This window comes from Leptodactylus fuscus, chromosome 7 (assembly GCF_031893055.1).
Source record: "Leptodactylus fuscus isolate aLepFus1 chromosome 7, aLepFus1.hap2, whole genome shotgun sequence".
Classification (NCBI taxonomy): Eukaryota; Metazoa; Chordata; class Amphibia; order Anura; family Leptodactylidae; genus Leptodactylus; species Leptodactylus fuscus.
The window spans coordinates 147,573,996-147,589,720 of NC_134271.1; the positions used below are offsets into that span (position 1 = coordinate 147,573,996).

The following is a 15,725-nucleotide window of genomic DNA, read 5'->3' on the forward strand; positions in this document are numbered from 1 at the left end:
CTGCTGTTTGGAAATATATCGGTTTATGGGGTTTAGTCATTGATTCTAATGTCTATGGCATGTTTTATTCATGCTACTATTTTTTTCACATTTAAGGCCAAAATCAAAATTTTGAAGTGCACTTTTTTAGGGTCTTAAAGGAAGTTTAGTCACATATATGTGGTATTGATGAATTAAAGGCACCTTAGACTTTAGTATACTAAAGAAATTATGTCAGTATATCCCTGCATGTGGTAGAATTTAGGTCAGAAATTTGGAATTTTTTTTTAGAAAAAAAAAAACTTTAGCTCAAATGTATACAAGTATAATGTAGCATTCCAAGATAGAACTGTTCAAGCTATATTCCCCTGACTCCCTGCTTTCAGAAAATATATTGATATGACAAACATTTAATTTAGAAATATGCGTTTTATTCGGACATATCAAAACTGTGAAAATTGCTCTGGCTACTGGAGATGCAAAATTTCCAGAGGTTAAGCTGCAAAGAACGAGAGTGTAATAAACTAATTATCAAAATCAACATATTCCATAATACTTTATAAATCGAAGAGTATAAGAATGGACAATCGAGACATTACAATGTCACAAAATAATACAAACAAAGCACTTGCATTAAAGCATCATGATGTCGGTGCACCCCATGTAAGTCACAGGCCTCAGCATTGACCGCAGGGTATGTAAGGTCACCCAGGAGGCCGAAGCGGACTCTGGAGAGGTGAGAGTCGGTGACTATAACTCTATTATGTTTCCGCACCTCCCCTGAGCCTCCACCTGTTATACTTGTGTCTGTTAAACTTGAAATATTTGAAAAATTTAGGTCCAATGTAGTTCGTTCCAGTTCACTCATCTTTATAACAATCCATCCCAGATGTAAATAGGTGCTGTACTATTTCACCTGTGATGCTTAGGTAATACGAGTCTTAGCAATCTTCTGTGCCCAGGAAGTAAATTGTCGCTTTCATGATTCCACCATCTTCCATCTTCAGATCTTTAATGATCCATAGGATTCATCACTGGTCACGTTCAATCTATCGGCATACAAAATCTTCTCAACTCTCAAAAAAGCCACCAGGTAGCGATGTGGCAATGGCAACCCCACAGAAATTGACCCACCGTATTTGTAGAATTTGTTCTGTCTGGACTGCTGACATTTGTAGAGTCACCTCTCCATCGAGCATGGCAAACACAAGTATTTTAAGGATTTCTGGATGCAAAGATTTAGAACTTCTACATTCAACCGAGACCATGGGGTAAATTTAATAATACTGTCTAAGATTTCTTTCCTTGGTGTTGTCCGCCATTTTCTCAAGACATCAACACTGAAAAGATGTACCAGTCTGGCTGACGTCTGCTGCATCATCTTATGGAATGAAATGGGTATCCAGAGAAAACAGAAAATAATAGTTTAGTGGTATTCTGCTAGCTACACAACTTCTATGTGAGCTTCTTTATGAGAAGATTAAAAGTAAAACTCACCTGAGCAAAAGGCTGGAACCTTGTGTAGTTTGAGATGTCTTTGAAGAAAAATGTAGGTGCTAGAAGCTGATAGAAAAGAAGTAGTAAAACTCCATAACTGGTACCAGAGGCTAACTGGACCTCGATGTAAATTGTCTTTCTAAACAACACTGATTATGGACCACACAGCATTACAGCTCGTCACATGAAGGCCTAAAAAGCCCAGAAGACCAACCATGGGAAGGCCAATGTCAAGTAAAGTTAATTAAGAATGACAATATTGTATACTTTAAAATCTTACTTGAAATGGAGACATCATACATCCGGGCACAAGCTACTCCAGCTGTTGCGAATATTACTGCTCTGTAGTCTCCTTGGTCTTGGGCAGATACTTTTCTTATGGTCAAAGAACCATCAGGAGATCCCTGCAGCCTTCCATTATAGTGGTCTTGTCGAAGATCAAGGAATCCTCCTGGTTTTGTTGTGGCAATAATGACCCCAACTGGTCTTTCCCAAAACAGGTTGCTAATGTGACTTTCTTCTACTTGTAGAGTAACATTCCCACCAAGTGGAGCAGAGACATTCTTGGTCGTGCCGCACTTTCCTGTTTTAATAACAATACATATTATAGATTATAGATGGTGTTGTTGGACCAATAATTTCTTACAATAGTCTTGTCCACCACTGAGGTAAATCCTGTCCCTTTACATAAATGTTATAACACTTCACCTGTGACGCTGAGGTTGTAGGCTTCTGAGCAGTCTTCTCCGTCCAGTAAGTAAATTGTCGCTTTGATGATTCCACCATCTTCCATCTTAAGGTCTTTTATGATTAAAGATCCATCACTGGTCGCTCTCAATCTATCCGCATAATAATCTTCTCGGATCTCAACAAAGCCACCCGGTCGTGATGTGGCAATATTAACCCCGTCGAAAGTGACCCATCGGATTTGTCTGATATCTTTGCCCTGAACCACAGACACTTGTAGAGTCACTTCTTCTCCATACACGCCAAACACATCTCTTGTCTCCTCACAGACCTTCGCAGGTAGAACTGCCAATAGAAACATTTTATTAGGAAAAGAAATTTGCAGAACCGAAAATCTAGAGGTGTGGTCAGAATCTAAAAGATTTGAGGTGAATTATTATTATTTTTTTTTATTACAGAAAATAATGCATTGAATTTCGAAATGCTAAAGTTTGGAATTCTATATTCAACAGAGACTATGGGGTAAATATGAGGGGTTGTCCAGAATATTTTATTATTGTGTCGGGAAGGGTGAAAAGTTAATTAACAAAAAAAAACAATACACAAAAATCAAATAATACCTTCGGCGGGAAGGGGTTAAAAGATGCCAAGCACTTGGAATTAGTGGAGGTGGTTAAAGGTCCTCTTTAACTAGTCACTAATCACATATCACCAAATCATCAACACAATCATACATGCAAAATACAATAAAGGGCACCTGAGTTTTCAATGGAACTTACCGTATATACTCGAGTATAAGCCGACCCGAATATAAGCCGAGGCCCGTAATTTTACCACAAAAAAACTGGGAAAACTTATTGACTCGAGTATAAGCCTATGGGGGAAATGCAGCAGCTACTGGAAAATTACAAAAAAATAAAATGGTCGGAGTTTTTGGGTGCAGTAGTTGCTGGGTGCTGGGAAAGGGGTCTGTCTTCCCCTTCCCTGAGCTTGAGGACTGTTTTTTCTTCCCCCACTTGGAATTCAGCCTGGCTGAAATATTCGGCTTATACTCGAGTATATACAGGTATATATCATGCAGAGTATTCCTGCGGATAATCACCCCATATTGCCTTCACCTTGATCTGCAGTTCACTCAGATCAGGGTGGCGCATGCATAGTGTGGACACTTCACATTACATGTATGTTGCACATTTGCACAGAAAACAAGCACTGTGATATTAAATATCCTGAATTATCGGATGTCGGATTAAAGGAATTTTAACCCCTTCCCGACATGTGCCGTAATAGTACGGCGCATGTCGGGTCTGTAACTATGGCGACCGCCCGGGAGCCGGGCGGCCGCCATAGCTGCCGGGTGTCTACTGCTTTAAGCAGTAGACAACCGGCTCTCATGCCTCCGATCGGTCCCCGGACCGATCGGAGGCATTAACCCCTCCGGCGCCGCGGTCAAAGGCGCCGGAGGCGCCATATTCCCGGCGGCGCATGGGCGCCGCCATTTTGCCCGGGATCGCCGGCTCCTGGAGCATGCTCCAGGGCTGACGTCCCGTTGCCATGACAGCCGGGAGCCTTGTACAGGCTCCCAGGCTTGTCTGCAAAGCCTCTCTTTTGCAGGCTGGTCTATGCAGCCTGCAAAAGAAAGGATGATTTTTTGCAATGCATTGCAATGCATTAGCATTGTAATGCATTGCATTAGTGATCAGACCCCCTGAGGTTCAGCACCCCTAGGGGGTCTAATAAATGCAAAAAATAAAATAAAAAAAGTAAAAAAAAATATAAAAAAAATATAAAAAGTATTAAAGTTCAAATCACCCCCCTTTCCCTAGAACACATATAAAAGTAGTTAAAAACTGTGAAACATATACATGTTAGGTATCCCCGTGTCCGAAATCGCCCGCTCTACAAATCTATAAAAATATTTTTCCTGTTCGGTAAACGCCGTAGCGGGAAAAATAGTCGAAAGTGCCAAACCGCCGTTTTTTCCCTGTTTTGATTCTGATAAAAATTTGAATAAAAAGTGATCAAAGCAATAACATTTCCCGAAAATGGTAGAACTAAAAAGTACACCCGGCCCCGCAAAAAAAGACGCCATACACATCCCTGTACACCTATGTATAAAAAAGTTACGGCCGTCGGAATATGGCGACTTTTAGAAAAAAAATTTTTAACACAGTTTTGGAATTTTTTTTAGGGGTCAAAATGTAAATAAAACCATATAAATTTGGTATCCCTGGAACCGTAACGAAACACAGAATATAGGGGACAGGTCATTTTGGCTGCACAGTGAACACCGTAAAACCAAAGCCCTTAAGAAAGTCGCAGAAATGCATTTTTTCTTCAAATCCACCCTATTCTGAATTTTTTTCCAGCTTCCCAGTACATTATATAGAATAATTAATGGTGGCATCATGAAGAAAAATTTGTCCCGCAAAAATTAAGACCTCATATGGCTCTGGGAGCGGAGAAATAAAAAAGTTATGGGGTTTAGAAGGAGGGGAGTCAAAAACGAAAAACGAAAATCAAAAAATGCCATCGGCGGGAAGGGGTTAATAACTAAAAACTAACCCCAATTAATAGAGAAAAACTAACCCATCTCAAGAATGAGAGGACACTCACTGTTATGTAGATGGAGAAGTATAATCAGCCAGCAATAGAAGTTCTTCATATTTTATCAGTACCTTAAATCCAACATGAGCCCAAGCTGGAAAAAAAATAAAAAAAATAGGAGAAATTAAGGTCCTGATCACATATTCCCCAAACCGCGTCAGTGTATCAAACCAATTTTTCACTAGCTCTGTGCCAAAGCTCCAAAATCTTATAATCAAAGTCTTTTATCTTGAAAAAGTTGTTTTTTTTTTCCTTGTAAGGAAAATTATATTGGTAGGTCATTAACATGACATTGGCGCGTGTCTGACACCCGGCACCCTGCTGATCAGCTGTTCTCAGCCGCTATACAGAGAACAGAAACAAAAGCAGAAAGTGCTGTTTTCTATATAGTGGCTATGTCGAGTAAGGCTCAGTGCACACGGGGTATTTTGGACTGGAATCTGAAGCGTAGGCCACTATATTTTTTTTCCAGAAGAGTAAAAATACTCCTCATATATTTAGTATGAAGTTTGCAGTAATTAAAATAAACGCCATTTAGTATAATAATCCATGTATAAATAGCGAATGTAGGGTTTCATTTTTACAGCGTTCACTGTGCCATAACAATGACATGTTCTTTATATTACGAAGGTGGGAACGAACACAGCAATAAATTTGTCATGCTTTAATACCATTAAGAAAATTCTGAGGTGCAAACATTATAATAGTCGCCATATTATGACCCCCTTTTTAATGCTTCCATGTAAGGCGCCTTTTTGGCACAAGATGTGGCTTTTATTTATACCATTTTGGGGAATGTCCGACATTTTGATCGCTTTTTCTTCCATATTTTTTTGGAGGAGGAGATTCAGCTGTCTTGATCTTTTACCACTACGATGTTCGTCACAAGGGATAAATATTTTTTATATTTTTATAGGGATGCTAATTACTTTGTTTTTGTTTATTTTTATTCGTGATCTACGGAAAAGGGTCGTGATTTGAATTTTTATAGAAATTTTTTAATTTAAATTTACTTTTTATTTTTAGACTTTTTTTTTTTTTAAATTTCATTTATTTTAATTTTTATACCCACGGGGGCTTAAAACTGCCATCTATAGTCTATTCTATAGTCGATGGAAGAATCACTATATGACTATTGAGGCTGGCAACAGGCAAGCCTTCACAAGACTCCCAGCTGTCAGACACCAGACGGCCCCTGAGATCTGGCCACCTGGAAGCCATAGCCACATCTAAACATTACAGGAGGGCTGTAACCGGTGGAAGCGGAACATGGAGGGGATATTAGGGAGACTCAGATGTACTACATGTCTAATGTACTAAGGACTATGAGCACGGGCAAGGGCATTACTGCCAGGTCTCTGCTGGGCAAAACAGCAGAGATCCAGCAGTCAAAAGCAGAGTGAACGCCATATCTAACCCCTTCCCATCAACTTTTTTTTATTTTCTGCTCAAAGAGCCGTAGAGGGCCTTATTTTTGCAGGACAGGTTGTACAGTGTATTGGTATCATTTAATATAACGTACAATGTCCTGGGAAGCTGGAAAAAATTCAAGATGGTGTGAAAGTAAAGAAAAACTGCGACTACTTTAACCCCTTCACTACCAAGGGTCTCTGGAAATTTTGCACCTCCAGCAGCCGGAGCTTTTTTCACAGTTTTGAGATGGATAAATCAAAACTAAATTGCAACATTAAAAAAGCATCCAACCCCCCCCCCCCCCTCTCATACCTATATATATATTTTTTAAAGTAAACACTTGTAGCATTGTCAGAATGTCACTTGGTACTGTATACAAACAGGCACCTTCATGCGATTTTGATTTAACCCCTTAAGGACCAGGCCATTTTTTGGTTTCGCATTCTCGTTTTTCCCTCCTCACATTTCAAGAGCCATAACTTTTTCATTTTTCAGTTCACAGAGTCACATGATGGCTTATTGTTTGCGGGACAAATTGTACTTTGTAATGGCACCATTCAATATGCTGTGCAATGTACTGGGAAGCTGGAAAAAAATTCAGAATGAGGTGCAATTGGAGAAAAAATGCATTTGCGCCATTTGCTTATGGGTTTAATTTTTACAGCGTTCACGGTTTGGTACAAATGACATGTTACCTGTGTTCTACGTGTCAGTACGAACGCGGTGATACCAAATTTATATAGTATTTGAAATGTTTTGATACTTTTAAAAAAAATGATAAACTTTGCAAAATAGAAAAAAAAATTTGTGTCATGTTCTAACACCTGTAACTTTTTCATATTTCCATGTATGGAGCTGGTTGTGGTGTCTTTTTATGCGGGACAAGATGACGTTTCTATTGATACCATTTGGGGAAAGATCTGATGGTTTGATCACTTTTTATTCAATTTTTTATAGGAGGCAAAGTGTTGAAAAAAACGCTTTTTGGCTGTTTTTATTTTTTTTGCCGCTACGCCGTTCGCAGTACGGGATAAATGTTTTAATATTCTAATAGTTCGGGCATTTTGGAGCACGGGGATACCTAATATGTTTATGTTTAATGTTCTTTAATTACTTTTATAGCTAATCTAGGGAAAAGGGGGTGATTTGAACTTTTATATTTTTTTTATTTTTTTAATACTTTTAAAAACTTTTTTTTTTCTTCTGTTACATTTATGATCAGACCCCTTAGGTACCTTGAAACCTAGGGGGTCTGATCGCTCATACTATTCACTGCAATACTACAGTATTGCAGTGAATAGGAAAATCGCAGCACTTCTATTAGATGCTGCCTCTGGCATCGTCTAATAGAGCTAGTGCAGAAACAAGCCTGGAAGCCTTCAATAGGCTTCCAGCTGTCATAGCAACCGATCACCGCCCTCATGTGACGTTCAGGAGGGCGGCGATCGGCAAAACATGGCGGCGCCCATGCCGCCTGCGCTGTTTACACACTGCGGTCACGTTTGACCGCAGTGTGTAAAGGATTAACGGCAGCGATCGGCTCGGGCACCAACCGCTGCTGTTAGTGGCAGGTCCTGGCTGTATGATACAGCCGGCATCTGCCGTGTATGGAGCGAGCTCAGCGTGTGAGCTCGCTCCATACATCCCCATGCGACCCATGACGTACAGTTACGTCAAGGGTCGCTAAGGGGTTAAAGTGAATGTTTTATTTAAAAAAAATGCAAATAAATGTATATTAGTTGCTAAAAGTGGAAACCAAACAAATTAAATGCACCAAACCTCCTAAAAATAAGAGTTCAACATGTGCAGAGGTCATACATATCACTATGGCCTGAACCCGCATGCACGTGTCTTCAGAAAATCACCAGAACTGGGAGGAACAAAAATCTGCTTTGAAGCTGGAAATGTTTAAAAAGTATCATCCTATAAAATGTAGGGATTACACACCATGAAAAGTAAGTGAACCCTATACATTTTTTTTGGAAAGTAAGCAACCTGAAGATTACATATGTCTCAATGGGTCATCAATAGCCACATCCACCTTCATGCAACATTGTGACAAACACAAATAATTTTTTGAAAAAAAATGCACTAAAATACAAATTTGCACCTAAAACTCATGTTCAATCTCACATTCATATACAAAATACATCTAAAATAATAGCTTAAGGTGTAGACAATTATTTATAGTATATTTATACATACTATATGTACTGCAAACATCAACAAGAGCTCGGACTCCCAAAAACACTGATACAGAAGACAGGCAGGATTTTGCTGCTGTTCACTAATATGTTGAAAAGCTATACTGCACCTACCAAACTGTGACTGTGATACCAAAATCTAACTTTTTTCAGATTATACAGCATACCGTATACCATACATAAAAACACCACTTAATGTTTCATATATACAACCACCTTCATGCAACTTTGCATGAAACAGAGACTACATACAAAAATTGCTCAGTGACCTACGTGAGGTGAGCAGGCGGCTCAGTGACGTATGTGAGGTGAGGAAGGGGCTCAGTGATGTATGTGAGGCGAGGAAGGGGCTCAGTGACGTATGTGAGGTGAGGAAGGGGCTCAGTGATGTATGTGAGGCGAGGAAGGGGCTCAGTGATGTATGTGAGGTGAACAGGCGGCTCAGTGACGTATGTGAGGGGAGGAAGGGGCTCAGTGATGTATGTGAGGCGAGGAAGGGGCTCAGTGACGTATGTGAGGCGAGGAAGGGGCTCAGTGATGTATGTGAGGCGAGGAAGGGGCTCAGTGACGTATGTGAGGCGAGGAAGGGGCTCAGTGACGTATGTGAGGGGAGCAGGCGGCTCAGTGACGTATGTGAGGCGAGGAAGGGGCTCAGTGACGTACGTGAGGCGAGGAAGGGGCTCAGTGACGTATGTGAGGCGAGGAAGGGGCTCAGTGATGTATGTGAGGGGAGCAGGCGGCTCAGTGACGTATGTGAGGCGAGGAAGGGGCTCAGTGATATATGTGAGGGGAGGAAGGGGCTCAGTGATATATGTCAGACGAGGAAGGGGCTCAGTAAATGTATGTGAGGTAAGGTGGGGGCTCAGTGACGTATGTGAGGCGAGGAAGGGGCTCAGTGATGTATGTGAGGCGAGGAAGGCGCTCAGTGACGTATGTGAGGGGAGAAGGCGGCTCAGTGACGTATGTGAGGGGAGCAGGCGGCTCAGTGACGTATGTGAGGCGAGGAAGGGGCTCAGTGATGTATGTGAGGCGAGGAAGGGGCTCAGTGACGTATGTGGGGTGAGGAAGGGGCTCAGTGATGTATGTGAGGGGAGCAGGCGGCTCAGTGACGTATGTGAGGGGAGCAGGCGGCTCAGTGACGTATGTGAGGCGAGGAAGGGGCTCAGTGACGTACGTGAGGCGAGGAAGGGGCTCAGTGACGTACGTGAGGCGAGGAAGGGGCTCAGTGACGTATGTGAGGCGAGGAAGGGGCTCAGTGACGTATGTGAGGCGAGGAAGGGGCTCAGTAAATGTATGTGAGGTAAGGTGGGGGCTCAGTGACGTATGTGAGGGGAGCAGGCGGCTCAGTGACGTACGTGAGGTGAGGAAGGGGCTCAGTGATGTATGTGAGGGGAGCAGGCGGCTCAGTGATGTATGTGAGGCGAGGAAGGGGCTCAGTGATGTATGTGAGGCGAGGAAGGGGCTCAGTGACGTATGTGAGGCGAGGAAGGGGCTCAGTGACGTATGTGGGGTGAGGAAGGGGCTCAGTGATGTATGTGAGGCGAGGAAGGGGCTCAGTGATGTATGTGAGGGGAGCAGGCGGCTCAGTGACGTATGTGAGGCAAGGAAGGGGCTCAGTGACGTATGTGAGGCGAGGAAGGGGCTCAGTGATGTATGTGAGGCGAGGAAGGGGCTCAGTGATGTATGTGAGGGGAGCAGGCGGCTCAGTGACGTATGTGAGGGGAGCAGGCGGCTCAGTGACGTATGTGAGGCGAGGAAGGGGCTCAGTGACGTACGTGAGTCGAGGAAGGGGCTCAGTGACGTATGTGAGGCGAGGAAGGGGCTCAGTGACGTATGTGAGGCGAGGAAGGGGCTCAGTGACGTACGTGAGGCGAGGAAGGGGCTCAGTGACGTATGTGAGGCGAGGAAGGGGCTCAGTGACGTATGTGAGGTGAGGAAGGGGCTCAGTGACGTATGTGAGGGGAGGAAGGGGCTCAGTGATGTATGTGAGGCGAGGAAGGGGCTCAGTGACGTATGTGAGGCGAGGAAGGGGCTCAGTGATGTATGTGAGGCGAGGAAGGGGCTCAGTGACGTATGTGAGGCGAGGAAGGGGCTCAGTGACGTATGTGAGGGGAGCAGGCGGCTCAGTGACGTATGTGAGGCGAGGAAGGGGCTCAGTGACGTACGTGAGGCGAGGAAGGGGCTCAGTGACGTATGTGAGGCGAGGAAGGGGCTCAGTGATGTATGTGAGGGGAGCAGGCGGCTCAGTGACGTATGTGAGGCGAGGAAGGGGCTCAGTGATATATGTGAGGGGAGGAAGGGGCTCAGTGATATATGTCAGACGAGGAAGGGACTCAGTAAATGTATGTGAGGTAAGGTGGGGGCTCAGTGACGTATGTGAGGCGAGGAAGGGGCTCAGTGATGTATGTGAGGCGAGGAAGGCGCTCAGTGACGTATGTGAGGGGAGAAGGCGGCTCAGTGACGTATGTGAGGGGAGCAGGCGGCTCAGTGACGTATGTGAGGCGAGGAAGGGGCTCAGTGATGTATGTGAGGCGAGGAAGGGGCTCAGTGACGTATGTGGGGTGAGGAAGGGGCTCAGTGATGTATGTGAGGGGAGCAGGCGGCTCAGTGACGTATGTGAGGGGAGCAGGCGGCTCAGTGACGTATGTGAGGCGAGGAAGGGGCTCAGTGACGTACGTGAGGCGAGGAAGGGGCTCAGTGACGTACGTGAGGCGAGGAAGGGGCTCAGTGACGTATGTGAGGCGAGGAAGGGGCTCAGTGACGTATGTGAGGCGAGGAAGGGGCTCAGTAAATGTATGTGAGGTAAGGTGGGGGCTCAGTGACGTATGTGAGGGGAGCAGGCGGCTCAGTGACGTACGTGAGGTGAGGAAGGGGCTCAGTGATGTATGTGAGGGGAGCAGGCGGCTCAGTGACGTATGTGAGGCAAGGAAGGGGCTCAGTGATGTATGTGAGGCGAGGAAGGGGCTCAGTGACGTATGTGAGGCGAGGAAGGGGCTCAGTGACGTATGTGGGGTGAGGAAGGGGCTCAGTGATGTATGTGAGGCGAGGAAGGGGCTCAGTGATGTATGTGAGGGGAGCAGGCGGCTCAGTGACGTATGTGAGGCAAGGAAGGGGCTCAGTGACGTATGTGAGGCGAGGAAGGGGCTCAGTGATGTATGTGAGGCGAGGAAGGGGCTCAGTGATGTATGTGAGGGGAGCAGGCGGCTCAGTGACGTATGTGAGGGGAGCAGGCGGCTCAGTGACGTATGTGAGGCGAGGAAGGGGCTCAGTGACGTACGTGAGGCGAGGAAGGGGCTCAGTGACGTATGTGAGGCGAGGAAGGGGCTCAGTGACGTATGTGAGGCGAGGAAGGGGCTCAGTGACGTACGTGAGGCGAGGAAGGGGCTCAGTGACGTACGTGAGGCGAGGAAGGGGCTCAGTGATGTATGTGAGGCGAGGAAGGGGCTCAGTGATGTATGTGAGGGGAGCAGGCGGCTCAGTGACGTATGTGAGGGGAGCAGGCGGCTCAGTGACGTATGTGAGGCGAGGAAGGGGCTCAGTGACGTACGTGAGGCGAGGAAGGGGCTCAGTGACGTATGTGAGGCGAGGAAGGGGCTCAGTGACGTATGTGAGGCGAGGAAGGGGCTCAGTAAATGTATGTGAGGTAAAGTGGGGGCTCAGTGACGTATGTGAGGGGAGCAGGCGGCTCAGTGACGTATGTGAGGCAAGGAAGGGGCTCAGTGACGTATGTGAGGCGAGGAAGGGGCTCAGTGATGTATGTGAGGCGAGGAAGGGGCTCAGTGATGTATGTGAGGGGAGCAGGCGGCTCAGTGACGTATGTGAGGCGAGGAAGGGGCTCAGTGACGTATGTGAGGGGAGCAGGCGGCTCAGTGATGTATGTGAGGGGAGCAGGCGGCTCAGTGACGTATGTGAGGCGAGGAAGGGGCTCAGTGACGTACGTGAGGCGAGGAAGGGGCTCAGTGACGTATGTGAGGCGAGGAAGGGGCTCAGTAAATGTATGTGAGGTAAGGTGGGGGCTCAGTGACGTATGTGAGGGGAGCAGGCGGCTCAGTAAATGTATGTGAGGCGAGGAAGGGGCTCAGTGACGTATGTGAGGCGAGGAAGGGGCTCAGTGACGTATGTGAGGCGAGGAAGGGGCTCAGTGACGTATGTGAGGCGAGGAAGGGGCTCAGTGACGTATGTCAGACGAGGAAGGGGCTCAGTAAATGTATGTGAGATAATGTGGGGGCTCAGTGACGTATGTGAGGCGAGGAAGGGGCTCAGTGATATATGTGAGGCGAGGAAGGGGCTCAGTGATATATGTCAGACGAGGAAGGGGCTCAGTAAATGTATGTGAGGTAAGGTGGGGGCTCAGTGACGTATGTGAGGTGAAGAAGAGGCTCAGAGAGGTAGGTGAGGGGTCACCAGGCTGTAGTTGCTGCAGCCATTACATGCACTGACCACACACTGTTACCTCACGGTGCCATTCCCACCAGTCTCTTCTGTAAGACTCGGCCGAGCACAGAGGAGGATAGAGCCGGAGCACATGCGGGCACAGTAGTGAGGCAGTGACTCTCCGCTCCCGCCTCACCACCGTATTCATCTCGTCTGCGTCCTCCTTCAGACGCAGATGAGCCGAATCCGGGACAAACATTCGGCCGTGCGGGACACGACCCCGTTGGGAGGCATCTTAGCTGAATGTCGCAGCCGCCATATTATCTGTTATGTGGATGTCTCTTATGGGTCAGGTCACTCTCACACCTCCGCTGAGCTCCGCAGCACCTGTCTCTGTGTATATGGTCTCGTCTGTCATGTGCAGGTGACTCGTGAGGAGGAAGGGGCGGGGTTACGGAGAGCTGAGGTAAAATTACAAGTGAAGGACGGGGGTCCAGCCCACACCGTGAGCCCCCACCAGCTGTGTATGGGAATACAATATACCGCAGCCATAGCAGTCTATGAGACCTTATAGTAGGGAAATGAGTCCATAGTATAAGAGTGACCGGCTGTCCTTTATAGGGCTCCACCTATCTCAGCTATTGGTCCCCAAATTTACCACACAGGTAAATGGGGTGTCCAGGAAGGGTTTAATAAGGGTCATGGCTTTGCTGGACGTCCCCAGGCCGCGGTAGGAGTGACAGGAATGCGCTAACGATGGGAATTTCGGCTCTTTTCGGTGACCTGAATCTACAAATGGAGAGAGACGGATGTATAATACAAGCAGCACCCGTCAATAACAGCTGCGATCGGTGTCGATCCTTTAGATGTGCCGGTTAAACACGACTGCAGCATCTAAAGAGTGTAGGCGCCTCCTTCGGTTACCGATCACCATGAAGCGTGGTGATCGATTGCCCTGACAGCCGGGGGCCAGTGGTGTAACTACCGTGGTAGCAGCTGCCGCAGGGCCCGGGACATTAGGGGGCCCGGCGACTGCCACAGGTTGTTTTTTTTTAATAGCCCGTTATCGGCTGGAGTTACTCCAACCGGTAACGGGCCCTATATACTTAAAGGTCCTGGCAGGGGCCGGGATCAGTAAATGATGCCGCGGGCCCCACAAAGACTATTATTATACTCGAGGGTCTTTTCGGACCCCCGAGTATAACAATCGGAGGCGTGGGAGAGGTAAGATAACATAATAAACACTGTTACTTACCTCTCCAGGCTCCGAGCATGCTTTGTCCTACTTGAAATGCATTGACAAGTGGTGAGCTTATGAAAGCACACGGATCCCATAGACTATAATGGGGTCCATGTGCTTTCCACGCATTTTCCACATGAGTCAAGCGGAGAGGAAAGTAGATCATGAAGTACTTTCCTCTCTGCATGGACAGTGCGCGGGAAACACACAGACCCCATTATAGTTTAGGGGAACGTGTGCTTTCATTGCTTACTGCTCGTCAATGTGTTCGGTATTCTTTTTGGGGGGGTCCCCATGCGGACTCCCTGAACAGAATACCGAATGCAGATGTGAACCAGGCTTAAGAGGTCTCCTGCACACAAATAGCACGGATGTGGTTAACACTGACTTGTACATTAAAAATGAATTGACAGAGCCAGAACTGCAGACAGCTATAGGACACATATAGGATAGATGTAGGGCACATATAGGAAAGCTATAGGGCACATATAGGAAAGCTATAGGGCACATATAGGATAGATGTAGGGCACATATAGGATAGATGTAGGGCACATATAGGATAGATGTAGGGCACATATAGGATAGCTGTAGGGCACATATAGGATAGCTGTAGGGCACATATAGGATAGATGTAGGGCACATATAGGATAGATGTAGGGCACATATAGGATAGATGTAGGGCACATATAGGATAGCTGTAGGGCACATATAGGATAGCTGTAGGGCACATATAGGATAGATGTAGGGCACATATAGGATAACCAGCCCAATTTGGGCAAATTCATGGTGGAGGGAGCCTCTAAAAACCCCAATTTGGACCAATTCATGGTGGAGGGAGCCTCTAAACAGCCCAGTTTGGGCAAATTCATGGTGGAGGGAGCCTCTAAAAACCCCAGTTTGGACCAATTCATGGTGGAGGGAGCCTCTAAAAAACCCAGTTTGGACCAATTCATGGTGGAGGGAGCCTCTAACCAGCCCAGTTTGGACCAATTCATGGTGGAGGGAGCCTCTAAAAACCCCAGTTTGGACCAATTCATGGTGGAGGGAGCCTCTAAACAGCCCAGTTTGGACCAATTCATGGTGGAGGGAGCCTCTAAAAACCCCAATTTGCACCAATTCATGGTGGAGGAAGCCTCTAACCAGCCCAGTTTGGACCAATTCATGGTGGAGGGAGCCTCTAACCAGCCCAGTTTGGGCAAATTCATGGTGGAGGGAGCCTCTAAAAACCCCAATTTGGACCAATTCATGGTGGAGGGAGCCTCTAAACAGCCCAGTTTGGGCAAATTCATGGTGGAGGGAGCCTCTAAAAACCCCAGTTTGGACCAATTCATGGTGGAGGGAGCCTCTAAAAACCCCAGTTTGGACCAATTCATGGTGGAGGGAGCCTCTAAAAAACCCAGTTTGGACCAATTCATGGTGGAGGGAGCCAATAAACAGCCCAGTTTGGGCAAATTCATGGTGGAGGGAGCCTCTAAAAACCCCAGTTTGGACCAATTCATGGTGGAGGGAGCCTCTAAAAACCCCAGTTTGGACCAATTCATGGTGGAGGGAGCCTCTAAAAACCCCAGTTTGGACCAATTCATGGTGGAGGGAGCCTCTAAAAACACAGTTTGGACCAATTCATGGTGGAGGGAGCCTCTAACCAGCCCAGTTTGGACCAATTCATGGTGGAGGGAGCCTCTAAACAGCCCAGTTTGGGCAAATTCATGGTGGAGGGAGCCTCT

The 15,725-nt window shown here is 46.4% G+C and overlaps 1 protein-coding gene across 1 annotated transcript in view; it reads right to left on the reverse strand.

Annotated features, from left to right (window-relative positions):
* Positions 1-15,725, reverse strand: part of LOC142213435 (uncharacterized) — a 76,251-nt gene that overhangs the window by 15,269 nt on the left and 45,257 nt on the right. Inside the window, exons 5-8 of the mRNA XM_075281750.1 lie at positions 2,185-2,508; positions 1,757-2,059; positions 1,477-1,542; positions 1,114-1,204 (exon numbers count right to left, since the gene is read on the reverse strand). Coding sequence (XP_075137851.1) covers positions 1,114-1,204; positions 1,477-1,542; positions 1,757-2,059; positions 2,185-2,508 — 784 coding nt within the window. The remainder of the gene's footprint in view (positions 1-1,113; positions 1,205-1,476; positions 1,543-1,756; positions 2,060-2,184; positions 2,509-15,725) is intronic.